The following is a 15349-nucleotide window of genomic DNA, read 5'->3' as shown; positions in this document are numbered from 1 at the left end:
CAGATGTTATTGGTCACATGGTTAGCAGATGTTATTGGTTACATGGTTAGCAGATGTTATTGGTTACATGGTGAGCAGATGTTATTGGTTACATGTTTAGCAGATGTTATTGGTCACATGGTTAGCAGATGTTATTGGTTACATGGTTAGCAGATGTTATTGGTCACATGGTTAGCAGATGTTATTGGTTACATGGTTAGCAGATGATATTGGTTACATGGTTAGCAGATGTTATTGGTTACATGGTTAGCAGATGTTATTGGTCACATGGTTAGCAGATGTTATTGGTTACATGGTTAGCAGATGTTATTGGTCACATGGTTAGCAGATGTTATTGGTCACATGGTTAGCAGATGTTATTGGTTACATGGTTAGCAGATGTTATTGGTCATTACACATGGTTAGCAGATGTTTTTGGTCATTACACATGGTTAGCAGATGTTATTGGTTACATGGTTAGCAGATGTTATTGGTCACATGGTTAGCAGATGTTATTGGTCACATGGTTAGCAGATGTTATTGGTCACATGGTTAGCAGATGTCATTGGTCACATGGTTAGCAGATGTTATTGTGAGTGTAGCGAAATGCTTGTGCTTCTAGATCCGACAGTGCAGCAGTATCTAACAGGTCATATCTAACAATTCCACAACTAAACCTAATACACACAATCTAGTAAAGGAATGGGATAAGTATATATGAGTATAAAATATATGGATATATCTACGTGGGTAAATATTTTCATAATATAGAATCCCTCCCTCAGTGATATACCGCCTGGATACTTTACTTAGAGCAGTAGAACTGGAGAACACACACACACAGACACACTGGGGTTTGGCGCCACTACGATGACATCATGTTGTGTTCGTGTGGTCCTAAACAGCTAAGTAATTTATCGGTTCTGTCAACTCTCCCATACTCAACACTGTACTTATCCTTACACACACACACACACACACACACACACACACACACACACACACACACACACACACACACACACACACACACACACACACACACACACACACACCCACACACACACACACGGCCCTTAAACTTCCATGCTTCCGCACTCCTAGACTTTTCCAGTAACTACAAAATTAGTGTCTACAAGATCTACTTGTGTTTGGTTCATAAGTTGCACAGTTAATGGCTGGGTTTTCTCAAAAGGATGTACATTATGGATTTCTCTATGGCCCTGAGTCCCAAATGGCACCCTTTCCCTATGTAGTGCACTTCTTTTGACCAGAGTCCTATGAGCCCTGGTTAAAAGTAGTGCACTACATAGGGAATAGGCTACCATTTGGGATGAAGCCATGGTCTCAACTTGAAAATAGCTCACCAGAGTGAGTTACCGCCACAACACCCTAATGAGTATAATCAAGAAAGAGGAGGGACAGAGGGGGGACAGAGGAGGGAGAGAGGGGGGACAGAGGAGGGAGAGAGGGGGGACAGAGGAGGGAGAGAGGAGGGAGAGAGGGGGGAGAGAGGAGGGACAGAGGAGGGACAGAGGAGGGAGAGAGGGGGGACAGAGGAGGGAGAGAGGAGGGAGAGAGGAGGGACAGAGGAGGGACAGAGGAGGGAGAGAGGGGGGACAGAGGAGGGAGAGAGGGGGACAGAGGAGGGAGAGAGGAGGGAGAGAGGAGGGACAGAGGAGGGAGAGAGGAGGGAGAGAGGGGGGATAGAGGAGGGAGAGAGGGGGGACAGAGGGGGGAGAGAGGAGGGACAGAGGAGGGACAGAGGAGGGAGAGAGGGGGGACAGAGGAGGGAGAGAGGGGGGACAGAGGAGGGAGAGAGGAGGGAGAGAGGGGGGACAGAGGAGGGAGAGAGGGGGAGAGAGGGGGGACAGAGGGGAGAGAGGGGACAGAGAGGCGGGAGAGAGGGGGGAGAGAGGGGGGACAGAGGAGGGAGAGAGGGGGGACAGAGGAGGGGAGAGAGGGGGGACAGAGGAGGGGGGGACAGAGGGGGGGACAGAGGAGGGAGAGAGGGGGACAGAGGAGGGAGAGAGGGTGGGGGGGAGGGGGGACAGAGGAGGGAGAGAGGAGGGTGACGAGGAGGGAGAGAGGGGGGACAAGGAGGGAGAGAGGAGGGAGAGAGGGGGGACAGAGGAGGGAGAGAAGGGGGGACAGAGGAGGGAGAGAGGGGGGACAGAGGGAGGGAGATAGGGGACGAGAGGAGGGACAGATGGGGGGACAGAGGAGGGAGAGAGGGGGGGACAGAGGAGGGAGAGAGGGGTGTACAGAGGAGGGAGAGAGGGGGGACAGAGGAGGGAGAGTAGGAGGACAGAGGAGGGAGAGAGGGGGGAGAGGGGGACAGAGGAGGGAAAGAGAGGGCAGAGAGTGAGGTTAGAGTCAGGGGGAATAGGAGGAGGGAGAGAGGGGGGACCAGAGGAGGGGAAAGAGGAGGGCAGAGAGGAGGGAGAAAGGAGGTAGAGAGGGGGGATCAGAGTGGGGAAAGAGAGGGCAGATGAGGAAGGTAGAGAGGGGGATAGAGGAGGGAGAGAGGGGGGGGACAGAGGAGGGAAAGAGAGGGCAGAGAGAGGAGGGAGAAAGAAGGTAGAGAGGGGGGGACAGAGGGGGGAAAGAGAGGGCAGAGAGGAGGTAGAGAGGGGGGGATAGAGGAGGGAAAGAGAGGGCAGAGAGGAGGGAGAAAGGAGGGTAGAGAGGGGGGACAGAGGAGGGAGAGAGGGGGCAGAGAGGAGGGAGAGAGGGGGGACAGAGGAGGGAGAGAGGAGGAACAGAGGAGGGAGAGAGGGGGGACAGAGGAGGGAGAGAGGGGGGAGAGAGGGGGGACAGAGGAGGGAAAGAGAGGGCAGAGAGGAGGTAGAGAGGGGGATAGAGGAGGGAGAGAGGGGGGACAGAGGAGGGAAAGAGAGGGCAGAGAGGAGGAAAAAGGAGGTAGAGAGGGGGGACAGAGGGGGGAAAGAGAGGGCAGAGAGGAGGTAGAGAGGGGGGATAGAGGAGGGAGAGAGGGGGGACAGAGGAGGGAAAGAGAGGGCAGAGAGGAGGGAGAAAGGAGGTAGAGAGGGGGACAGAGGGGGGAAAGAGAGGGCAGAGAGGAGGTAGAGAGGGGGGATAGAGGAGGGAAAGAGAGGGCAGAGAGGAGGGAGAAAGGAGGTAGAGAGGGGGACAGAGGAGGGAGAGAGGGGGCAGAGAGGAGGTAGAGAGGGGGGATAGAGGAGAGAAAGAGAGGAGGGAGAAAGGAGGTAGAGAGGGGGGACAGAGGGGGGAAAGAGAGGGCAGAGAGGGGCGAAAGAGGAGGGAAAGAGGGGGCAGAGAGGAGGGAGAGAGGATGAAGAGAGGGGGGAAAGAGAGGGCAGAGAGGAGGTAGAGAGGGGGGAAAGAGGAGGGAAAGAGGGGGCAGAGAGGAGAGAGAGAGGCTGAAGAGAGGAGGGAAAGAGGGGACAGAGAGGAGAGAGAGAGGATGAAGAGAGGAGGGAAAGAGGGGACAGAGAGGAGAGAGGGGGGAACAGAGGAGGGAAAGAGGAGGGAGAAAGGAGGTAGAGAGGGACAGAGAGGATGAAGGGAGGAGGGAAAGAGGGGACAGAGAGGAGAGAGGGGGGGAACAGAGGAGGGAAAGAGGAGGAGGAGAGGAAGAGAAGGGAGAGAGGATGAAGAGAGGAGAGGAAGAGGGGGCAAAGAGGGGGAGGAGCGGGGCGAGGAAGAGGACGGAGAGAGGGGAGAGAGGAGGGGATGAGAGGGCAGAGAGAAGAGAGCGAGGAGGTAGAGAGGCGAGGAAGAGGAGGGAGAGAGGAGGGGAAGATGAGGGGAGGGGAGAGGAGGAGAGAGAAGATGAGGGAGAGAGGAGGGGAAGATGAGGGGAGGGGAGAGGAGGGAGAGAGGATGGGAGAGGAGGGGAAGATGAGGGAGAGAGGAGGGAGTGTTGAACATAGCAGAGAAAAGAGCATAAAGATTTAAAGAGTTCTGAAGAGTGTTTCTGTTTTAAGTTAAGGTGTGTATTTGTACGTCACTGCATAAAGGTGTATCTAGTCTGTGTGTGTGCGTGCGTGCGTGCGTGCGTGTGTGTGTGTGTATTCCTACCTTCAGTCTCCTCTGCAGTCTCAGGTGAGGGTGTGTCCTGCCCCCAGCAGTCAGTCTCCCCTCTCCCTGCAGTAAATATTATGTTTAATTATTATTATTATGTACTTCTAGCTACTAACTTATATTAATACTGATAACAAATAACAATCGGTGGTAGAGACATACACACAATGGTACAGAAGTATTATTGAAGTTACGAAAGGGACTGGTTCAAATACCTCTGGACCAGCTGAACCCTTCCCCCTCCCCAAGGCATGTTCAGCAGCACGCAACAATGTTGTTACGTTCAGATAGAAATACGCTAAGTAGAACAAAAAAATACTTCTCTGACATGTAGAACAGAAGTCCGTCCCAGCTCCACCCACTAGAAAGACAGAGAGGCCTCTCCTACCTGCAGTACTGACGTGGACCACTAGTAGGCGTCGTAGAGACACCAAGTCAGTGTCCTTTAAGCCCGCCTCCAACTGCCTCACCACGCCACGCCCTGGCTGGCTCGTCACCACAGTTACCTGGAAGCCAATGGGAGATCAATGAGTCAATACGTCAATCAAACCACTTAGTGTGCAAAACATTATGAACACCTGCTCTTTCCATGACAGACTGTCCAGGTGAATCCAGTTGAAAGCTATGAACCCTTATTGATGTCACTTGTTAAATCCACTTCAATCAGTGTAGATGAAGGGGAGGAGACAGGTTAAAGAAGGATGTTTAAGCCTTCAGACAATTGATACATGGATTGTGTTTGTGTGCCATTCATTGGGAAAATGGGAAAGACAAAGAGAACGAAGTGCGTTTGAACAGGATATGGCAGTAGGTGCCAGGCGCACCAGCTGGTGTTAAGAACTGCAACACTGCTGGGTTTTTCAAGCTCAACAGTTTCCTGTGTGTATCAAGAAAGGTCCACCACCCAAAGGACATCCAGCCAGCTTGATACAACTGTGGGAAGCATTGGAGTCAACATGGTCCAGTATCCCTGTGGAACGCTCTCCACACCTTGTAGAGTCCATGTCCCAACGACTTGAGGCTGTTCTCAGGGCAAAAGGGGAGGGGGGTACAACGCAATAAAGATGTTCTTAATGTTTTGTCCACTCCGTGTCAGTCACCCATTCAATGAGTCAAGACTACAAGTCGTTTGATGGAGAGAGTGTGTGTCTGTCTGACTGACTACAAGTCGGTTGATGGAGAGAGTGTGTGTCTGTCTGACTGACTACAAGTCGGTTGATGGAGAGAGTGTGTGTCTGTCTGACTGACTACAAGTTGGTTGATGGAGAGAGGGTGTCTGTCTGACTGACTACAAGTCGGTTGATGGAGAGAGTGTGTCTGTCTGACTGACTACAAGTCGGTTGATGGAGAGCAGTGTGTGTCTGTCTGACTGACTTGATGGAGAGAGTGTGTGTCTGTCTGACTGACTACAAGTCGGTTGATGGAGAGTGTGTCTGTCTGTCTACAAGTCGGTTGATGGAGAGATCGCGTCTGTCTAATTTAATCTACAACCTTTCTACAATACACCTGGAGATCCCCCAGACAGAGCAACGTGTCCTTGGGACATTCTGAAAATATTCAGACCCATTGACTTTTTCCACATTTTGTTTACGTTATAGCTTTATTCTAAAATGGATTAAATAGTTTTTTCCCTCATCAATCCACACAATACCCCATAATGACGTCACAATAACCCATAATGACATCACAATAACCCATAATGACATCACAATAACCCATAATGACATCACAATACCCCATAATGACATCACAATAACCCATAATGACATCACAATACTCCATAATGATAAAGCAAAAACAGGTTCAGAATTTTAGCAAGTTAATCAATAAAAAAAAAGAAATATCACATTTACATAAGTATTCAGACCCTTTAGTCATTTGTTGAAGCACCTTTGGCAGCGATTACAGCCTTGAGTCTTCTTGGCTATAACGCTACAAGCTTGGCACACCTGTATTTGGGGAGTTTCTCCCATTCTTCTCAGCAGATCCTCTCAAGGTCTGTCAGGTTGGATGGGGAGCGGCACTGCACAGCTATTTTCAGGTCTCTCCAGAGATGTTCGATCGGGCTCAAGTCCGGGCGCTGGCTGGGCCACTCAAGGACATTCAGAGACTTGTCCCAAATTCACTCCTGCATTGTCTTGGCTGTGTGCTTAGGGTTGTTGTCCTTGGTTTCATCAGACCAGAGAATCTTGTTTCTCATGGTCTGAGAGTCCTTGGGCTGTCATGTGCCTTTTACTGAGGAGTGGCTTCCATCTGGCCACTCTACCATAAAGGCCTGATTGGTGGAGTGCTGTAGAGATGATTGTCCTTCTGAAAGGTTCTCCCATCTCCACAAAGGAACTCTGGAACTCTGTCAGAGTGACCATCGGGTTCTTGGTCAACTCCCTGACCAAGGCCCTTCTCCCCTGATTGTTCAGTTTGGCTGGGCGGCCAGCTCTAGGAAGAGTCTTGGTGGTTCCAAACTTCTTCCATTTAAGAATGATGGGGGCCACTTTGTTCTTGAGGACCTTCAATGCTGCAGACACTTTTTGGTACCCTTCAGATCTGTGCCCCAAAACAATCCTGTCTCAGAGCTCTACAGACATGGTGCAGACATGGTTTTTGCTCTGACATGCACTGTCAACTGTGGGACCTTATATTGACAGGTGTGTGCCTTTCCAAATCATGTCCAATCAATTCAATTTAACACAGATGGACTCCAAATTAACATCTCAAGGATGATAAATGGCCAGGGCCCTTGTTTCTTTCCCTTTAGCTTCTAGAAATGGAGCACAAGAGATTGGTGTTGTAATGGGCTCGTGGTAACGGCTGGAGCGGAATCAGTGGAACGGTATCAAACACAGTTCGTTGACATTCCATTCGCTCCGTTCCAGCCATTATTATGAGCCGTCCTCCCCTCAGCAGCCTGAAACGGAGAGCTTCTTCTTGTAGACAGCCAGTCTGTGACTTGATGATGGAAGATCACAATCAGTAGGCCTACTTTATGGAGAGAAAAAAAAAACATAAAGCCCTTATTAAACTCCTGATTACACCTTTTTGTCCGGTTTGTCCTAAAATCTCTTTCTGACACATTAACACACCAGATCAGAAGAGAAAGAAAAAAAAACTGATAAATGAATTAAATTCAACCCTGAGTAACATCTTTCAGTAGTAATAAGTTCATCACAAAAACATGACAAAATCACATTACTGGGACCAGAAAATAATAATATATAATCCTAGTAAATATCCAGGTCCTAACAGCCCGTATTCCTAAATACTACACTACATCTGACCAGAAATACCTAGGTATTTGGTTAGATGACAAGTTGTCCTTTAAAGTTCACGTCGTGGATAAAAGCTGTGATAAAAGCTTAAATTGGGTTTTTAATTTTAGTAATAAGGCTTGCTTCCCGCTTATGGCTAGAAAGAAATTTGTTCAGGCCACGTTTCTCTCTGTAATTAATTATGGTGACTTGTTGTATATGGATTATATGGGTTAAATAAAAAACGGAGAACCCTGAAGATGGCCATTTGGTTGTCTTCTCCTGTTTCTTCTCTTCCTGTATAGAAGCACATCAGTGCTGGTCGAGAATGCATCCCAAATAGTACCACATTTCCTCTATAGTACACTACTGTTGACCAGAACCCTATGAGGGATATACTGTAGGCCTATTTAGAGAATAGGATTCCATTCAGGACACAGGCCAAAATAGGAAGTCTGTTTCAGAGCTAAGATGGAACACAGAGCCATATGTTTAGTGTCTGTGTTCTCTAATGGTGTTCTGTGTTCTAATGGGTCCATTCATATCAGCTCCTGGTCGGAAGCTAGTACGCTAATGGCTCTGACCGGAGCTTCTACAATCTGAGAAATGCTCAAAAACCTAAAGGGCTGCCCATCTCTCTCTCTCTCTATATATATATATATATATATATATATAATATCGCACACATAGGATAACCCTTTAGTTGTCCTAATGCATTCATTACACTCAGGGATTTTTCTGCCGTTAAAATCGCTGTAAGTACAGCTGTAAGTCGCTTGGGGTATGTCTCTATCAGTTTTGCACATCGAGAGACTGACATTTTTTCCCATTCCTCCTTGCAAAACAGCTCGAGCTCAGTGAGGTTGGATGGAGAGCATTTGTGAACAGCAGTTTTCAGTTCTTTCCACAGATTCTCGATTGGATTCAGGTCTGGACTTTGACTTGGCCATTCTAACACCTGGATATGTTTATTTTTGAACCATTCCATTGTAGATTTTGCTTTATGTTTTGGATCATTGTCTTGTTGGAAGACAAATCTCCGTCCCAGTCTCAGGTCTTTTGCAGACTCCACCAGGTTTTCTTCCAGAATGGTCTTGTATTTGGCTCCATCCATCTTCCCATCAATTTTAACCATCTTCCCTGTCCCTGCTGAAGAAAAGCAGGCCCAAACCATGATGCTGCCACCACCATGTTTGACAGTGGGGATGGTATGTTCTGGGTGATGAGCTGTGTTGCTTTTACGCCAAACAAAACGTTTTGCATTGTTGCCAAAAAGTTAAATTTTGGTTTCATCTGACCAGAGCACCTTCTTCCACATGTTTGGTGTGTCTCCCAGGTGGCTTGTGGCAAACTTTAAACGACACTTTTTATGGATATCTTTAAGAAATGTCTTTCTTCTTGCCACTCTTCCATAAAGGCCAGATTTGTGCAATATACGACTGATTGTTGTCCTATGGACAGAGTCTCCCACCTCAGCTGTAGATCTCTGCAGTTCATCCAGAGTGATCATGGGCCTCTTGGCTGCATCTCTGATCAGTCTTCTCCTTGTATGAGCTGAAAGTTTAGAGGGACGGCCAGGTCTTGGTAGATTTGCAGTGGTCTGATACTCCTTCCATTTCAATATTATCGCTTGCACAGTGCTCCTTGGAATGTTTAAAGCTTGGGAAATCTTTTTGTATCCAAATCCGGCTTTAAACTTCTTCACAACAGTATCTCGGACCTGCCTGGTGTGTTCCTTGTTCTTCATGATGCTCTCTGCGCTTTTAATGGACCTCTGAGACTATCACAGTGCAGGTGCATTTATACGGAGACTTGATTACACACAGGTGGATTGTATTTATCATCATTAGTCATTTAGGTCAACATTGGATCATTCAGAGATCCTCACTGAACTTCTGGAGAGTTTGCTGCACTGAAAGTAAAGGGGCTGAATAATTTTGCACGCCCAATTTTTCAGTTTTTGATTTGTTAAAAAAGTTTGAAATATCCAATAAATGTCGTTCCACTTCTTGATTGTGTCCCACTTGTTGTTGATTCTTCACAGAAAAAAGACAGTTTTATATCTTTATGTTTGAAGCCTGAAATGTGGCAAAAGGTCGCAAAGTTCAAGGGGGCCGAATACTTTCGCAAGGCACTGTATCCTTCGGGATGGAAAAACACTCAATATAAACGTGAACGGCTAACACCGGATATAACGTATGTAGGAAAGATAATGGACCTATATCTTTTTTTAAATATAATCTTTGAGAATTAACAATCACCAAAATATAAAAAAATTTAGATATTAAGCAGAGAATTGAAATTTCCAAAACCAATTAATTTAGTAGTATTGATTTTGTTATTATGTTTGAGCAAAAGAACACAGCATTATGTGTTGGTAGAATGCATATAATTGCAGGAAATTAGCTTTAAAACTGTCAATTCTCTCACCTTTATGGAGAAATTTATAGAATTGCAGGAAATTAGCTTAAAAATGCACAAAGATAAATCTGCTCTGCCAAGATGGGGGACTCTAAAATGTTCAGCCACGCCCTACACAGCCACTTTTTGATCCACAAAATGCCCTGACACTGTCATAAAATGCCCTGACACTGCCATAAAATGCCCTGACACTGCCATAAAATGCCCTGACACTACCATAAACAGGTGACCTAGCAACCTTGACCTTTCATAGTTTTCTTGTGCGACCCAACAACTAATAGGAGGAGCCAGTTTCAAGCAGTAACCCAAATGAAATCATCTGTAACACATCAGTGAGGTGAGGCGTTCTTCAAACTTGGTTCAAACCTAGTCCAATCCTGGTCCAAACCTGGTTCAAACCTAGTCCAATCCTGGTCCAAACCTGGTTCAAACCTAGTCCAATCCTGGTCCAAACCTGGTTCAAACCTAGTCCAATCCTGGTCCAAACCTGGTCCAATAGGGTGTGCGTGTTTTTTGTTCTAGCCCAGCTATAACAGACCTGATTCAACGGATCAAAGGCTCTCGTTTCAGTACTCACCTCTACAGATCCATTGTTGTTGGCCTGGTTCGGAGTGGTAGTGTGTCGCGTGTACTGTTTAAACTGCTGCAGGCTGTCCAAAACAGCCTGTTTGAGCAGTTCCCCTCTAGGTGCGCGGACGCACCCCTCTCCGGGTATGGACCTCAGCTCCTCCACACAGGAACGCAGTCGGGCCAGGTTACCCCTCACCTGCTGGAGTGGGGAGAGGGATGGAGGAAGGGGGAGAGGAATAATGTGGGGGTTAGAGAGAGAGAGAGAGACAGAGAGAGAGACAGAGAGAAACAGAGAGAGAGAGAGACAGAGAGAGAGAGAGAGCGCAATGATTTATTTACTTCATTACCTTGCCAACATTCTGACTCACATATAAGTCATCAGGCATGCATCTTTTAAAGAGAAGAGAGAGAGAAAAGAGAGAGATAACACAACACACTTCTCTCTCCCTCCTTCCCTCTTACCACGAATGGCAGCAGACATTCATGCTGTCTACTCAGAGCGTAAAGGCTAAGCAGGGGCAGTCTACAGGGTCCGTCCAGACTACAGGCCAGAGTCAGGAAGTTATCCAAAGCCTCACACAGCGTAGTACCAGTCTCTGACCACCAGGGCGGTGACGCGTCCACGATCAGAACACGGGGCGGTTGCCGTGAGAACAAGGAGGGGCGGCACACCTGGAAGGAGGAGGAGGGGGGGCCAGAGCGGTTCCTTGCGTCCATGGCAACAACGGAATCAGTAATCGGGATCTAAACAAAACAATAGCAAAGGAAACACGAGGATGAAGCAAGAGGAAGACAGTAAACAAACATGAAATCATTTGTTGTTTAAAGTTACAATCTGGGATTCATTTTTTGAAGGGAAATGTCTGCCCCGCCACTTGCTTTGGTATATACACTACCGTTGAAAAGTTTGGGGTCACTTAGCAAATTTTTTGTCCATTAAAATAACATCAAATTGATCAGAAATACAGTGTAGACAGTGTTAATGTTGTAAATTACTATTATAGCTGTAAACTGCAGATTTCTTATGGAATATCTACATAGGTGTACAGAGGCCCATTATCAGCAACCATCACTCCTGTGTTCCAATGACACATTGTGTTAGCTAATCCAAGTTTATCATTTTAAAAGGCTAATTGATAATTAGAAATCCATTTTGCAATTATGTTAGCACAGCTGAAAACTGTTGTCCTGATTAAAGAAGCAATAAAACTGTCCTTCTTTAGACTAGTTGAGTATCTGGAGCATCAGCATTTGTGGGTTCGATTACAAGCTCAAAATGGCCAGAAACAAAGCACGTTCTTCTGAAACTCGTTAGTCTATTCTTGTTCTCAAAAATGAAGGCTGTTCCATGCGAGAAACTGCCAAGAAATCTCGTACAACGCTATGTACTACTCCCTTCACAGAACAGCGCAAACTGGCTCTAACCAGAATAGAAAGAGGAGTGAGAGGCCCCGGTGCACAACTGAGCAAGAGGACAAGTACATTAGAGTGTCTATTTTGATAAACAGATGCCTCATAAGCCCTCAACTGGCAGCTTCATTAAATAGTTCCCGCAAAACACCAGTCTCGATGTCAATAGTGAAGAGGCGACTCCGGGATGCTGGCCTTCTAGGCAGAGTTGCAAAGAAAAAGCCATATCTCAGACTGGACAATAAAAATAAAAGATTAAGATGGGCAAACAAACACAGACACTAGACAGAGGAAGATTGGAGAAATTTTTTTATGGACAGACAAATCTAAGTTTGAGGTGTTCGGATCACAAAGAAGAACATTCGTGAGACGCAGAAAAAATGAGATGCTGGAGGAGTGCTTGACGCCATCTGTAAAGCATGGTGGAGGAAATGTGATGGTCTGGGGGTGCTTTGGTGGTGGTAAAGTGGGAGATTTGTACAGGGTAAAAGGGATCTTGAAGAAGGAAGGCTATCACTCCATTTTGCAACGCCATGCCATACCCTGTGGATGGCGCTTAATTGGAGCCAATTTCCTCCTACAACAGGACAATGAACCAAAGCACAGCTCCAAACGATACAAGAACTACTGAGGGAAGAAGCAGTCAGCTGGTATTCGGTCTATAACGGAGTGGCCAGCACAGTCACCGGATCTCAACCCTATTGAGCTGTTGTGGGAGCAGCTTGACCGTATGGTACGTAAGAAGTGCCCATCAAGCCAATCCAACTTGTGGGAGGTGCTTCAGGAAGCATGGGGTGAAATCTCTTCAGATTACCTCAACAAATTCACAACTAGAATACCAAAGGTCTGCAAGACTGTAATTGCTGCAAATGGAGGATTCTTTGACGAAAGCAAAGTTTGAAGGTCACAATTATTACTTCAATAAAAAATATATATATTTATAACCTTGTCAACTATATTTCCTATTTATTTTGCAACTAATTTTCATGTATGTTTTCATGGAAAACAAGGACATTTCTAAGTGACCCCAAACTTTTGAATGGTAGTGTACACGAAGGAGAGCAGTCATTCATCATGAAAAGGATGTTACAGTTTGGTGAGCCTGGGGAAAGTCCCCTCATGCCCGAGAGCTCCAGTCAGTTAATGAGAGTAGCCTATCTCACCCATGTCATTATGAAGGGGGAACCCCGCCATTATGACAACATGAATTACCCCCTGACTGTCTTCATCACACTAGAGTTACTATGGTTTGTCATTTGATGGAGCAAGAACAGGAGGACGGACGGAGGGGGGGGGGGTGAAGTAATTGAGACATATAGGGAGTTTTCAACAGTCAGTCGATCCATCAATCACGAAACAGATGATGCTTAGTCAAAGTGATGGTGAAATAACAGTGAGTCAAGTCCTCTCACACACACACACACACACACACACACACACACACACACACACACACACACACACACACACACACACACACACACACACACACACACACACACACACACACACACACACACACCTGAACAAATCCTTAAAATTTTGAGCTGGAAAAGAGGAGCAAAGAGGAGGAAGAGCTAGCATCCTTAGATGATTATCACAAGAGGCACACAACTTATCCCTTATTGGATTCTCATTTAGCTCACAGCTGTGACCAAACAACAATGAACAAGACTCTTATGGCTGGTCAAAAGAAGTGCACTAAATAGGGAATAGGGTGCCATTTGAGATGAAACACAAGACCGTTATGTGACACTGAGGTCTGATAGAGAGATAGCTAGAATCAGAGAGGTTTAAATAGGGCCAGATCAGAACATTCTGTTATCTATGCTTTCATTCCAAATGGCAGCCTGGTTAAAAGTTGTGCACTATATAGGGAATTAGGGTGCCATTTGGGACAGAACCCTTCAGAATCATCAATAGAACCATCTCCATTCACAACGGAACTCTGTGTTCTATCTGTCCTGTTCTATATACCCATGTTACGGAAGGATCCTCTCTCTCTCACTGTGCCTTCAGGCAGACGTTTCTAGTCAACAAGACTGGCGTGATGACAAAAGGACACATTGTGTGTGTACAGTGTGTGTGTGTGTGTGTGTGTGTGTGTGTGTATGTCTCTCTCTCTCGCTTGCACGCAACATGCAGGCACACACACAGCCTGGTAATATCAATTGGTGCGTCATTAGATGAGTAGTATGATCCAAGGGCAAAAGACAAGATTTAGGAGGGAAGAGACTGATAAAAACGGGCGCTGTTACACACACCATCAAAACCCTTGCCGCCCCCGCAACTAAAATCCTTATAGACTGTTATAAGCATTTAGCAAGCTAGCTATGCTAATAGAAACGGCCTGGTATGGAAGGATGTAGGCCTGTAATTAGGAGATAACAGCCAGGTCAAGATGAGGGAGTAACGCTGAGCTCCACTACACCCCAGGGCCACCTTCAGTTGTCAAAACGTTGCAGATATAAATGTCATGAAATTAATAGAGCTGATGTGATTCATTATTCTACGTAGCCTATTTCTATATGAACGTTCATAAAAACGTCCTGCTGAACTCGGCCAAGATCTCTGATCTGTTTGTGACTGGAATCCATATAACTCTTAACAAAGTCATGCTGTTGCTAGAGTGCTGAAGAACGGTGTTATCTGTCCAGAAATACGAAATAAACTACTTTTGGGGGCCACTGTCTACCGCCAGACTACTAGCCAGCTCATAGTAGCGTTTTCCCCACCAAACAAAATGTAACATTCGTTGGAGAACATGCAAGTCAGTCTCATTAGCTAGCTTTAGCTAGATAGCTAGCTAGGTACTTGTTAACAAATTTATCTTACCTCTGAAATGTACTTTTCTTTTCGTGTTTCTTATTGAATTTCCTGTCCTGGTGTATGTTCTGGTTATTTAGCCAAAAGACACATTAGTTTTAGCTGTAAAAAAAATAAATACAATTTTAATTTAAAATAACGAGGTTATTTTCAGATTGTTTGAAAAGTATACGTGACGTCACGTCTCGCGCTCTCCCGCCAAGGCAGCTGCGCGCGGGCAGGAGGCACGCTGAACTGAAAGGTCACGGCGGGATACCAAATATATGTCATTCATTATTATAAACCATTAGTCATAAATAGCATTACAATTGAGTCTAAATGTGTGTGTTTTTACTATACTGTTTATCTTGTCATTAAAACTAGTCAGTAGTCTGATTGGATGAAGGTGTAACTGGAGAACCCTTTTCCAATAAAACGGTTTTCTCTCCCAGTCATCCGTAACTGAAGTTCAAATCCACTTTAGCAGGCCATGGGGAGAGGGAAAGATGGGGACAGATCTGCTACTCTCTCTACCAATTTCTTGTCACAGGTAGGCCTAGAATTATATCTGCATGACATAAATTGACTATAAGCTTATGGCACAAAACTTCCCCAAGCTTCCCTCTCTCTTTCTCTCTCCATTCCTCCCCCTCACTCTCCATTTCTCTTCATCCCTTTCGCTCCATTCCTCCCGCCTCTCTTTTCATCCCTGTCTCTCCATTCATCCTCTCTCCATCCCACTCCTTCCACCCTTTCGGTATGCCCCCCCCCCCCCCCCCCCCCCCCCTCCCGCCCATCTCTCCATTCAGCCACTTTACCTTGAAGTAAATGGAAATAAGACACGGAAATGA

The 15349-nt window shown here is 46.2% G+C and overlaps 1 protein-coding gene across 2 annotated transcripts in view; it reads right to left on the bottom strand.

Moving 5' to 3' along the window:
* m1ap (meiosis 1 associated protein) overlaps window positions 1-14727 on the bottom strand; it is a 62306-nt gene extending 47579 nt beyond the window's left edge. For both annotated transcript variants that reach the window (XM_031791733.1, XM_031791734.1), the window contains exons 1-5: window positions 14529-14727; window positions 10746-11027; window positions 10291-10482; window positions 4436-4553; window positions 4045-4110 (exon numbers count right to left, since the gene is read on the bottom strand). In XM_031791733.1, coding sequence (XP_031647593.1) covers window positions 4045-4110; window positions 4436-4553; window positions 10291-10482; window positions 10746-11000 — 631 coding nt within the window. In that variant the 5' untranslated portion in view covers window positions 11001-11027; window positions 14529-14727. The remainder of the gene's footprint in view (window positions 1-4044; window positions 4111-4435; window positions 4554-10290; window positions 10483-10745; window positions 11028-14528) is intronic.
* Window positions 14728-15349: the final 622 nt, after the last annotated feature.

This window comes from Oncorhynchus kisutch, linkage group LG16, assembly GCF_002021735.2.
Source record: "Oncorhynchus kisutch isolate 150728-3 linkage group LG16, Okis_V2, whole genome shotgun sequence".
In the NCBI taxonomy this organism is placed as follows: Eukaryota; Metazoa; Chordata; class Actinopteri; order Salmoniformes; family Salmonidae; genus Oncorhynchus; species Oncorhynchus kisutch.
This window is presented reverse-complemented; position numbering and strand designations above follow the sequence as displayed.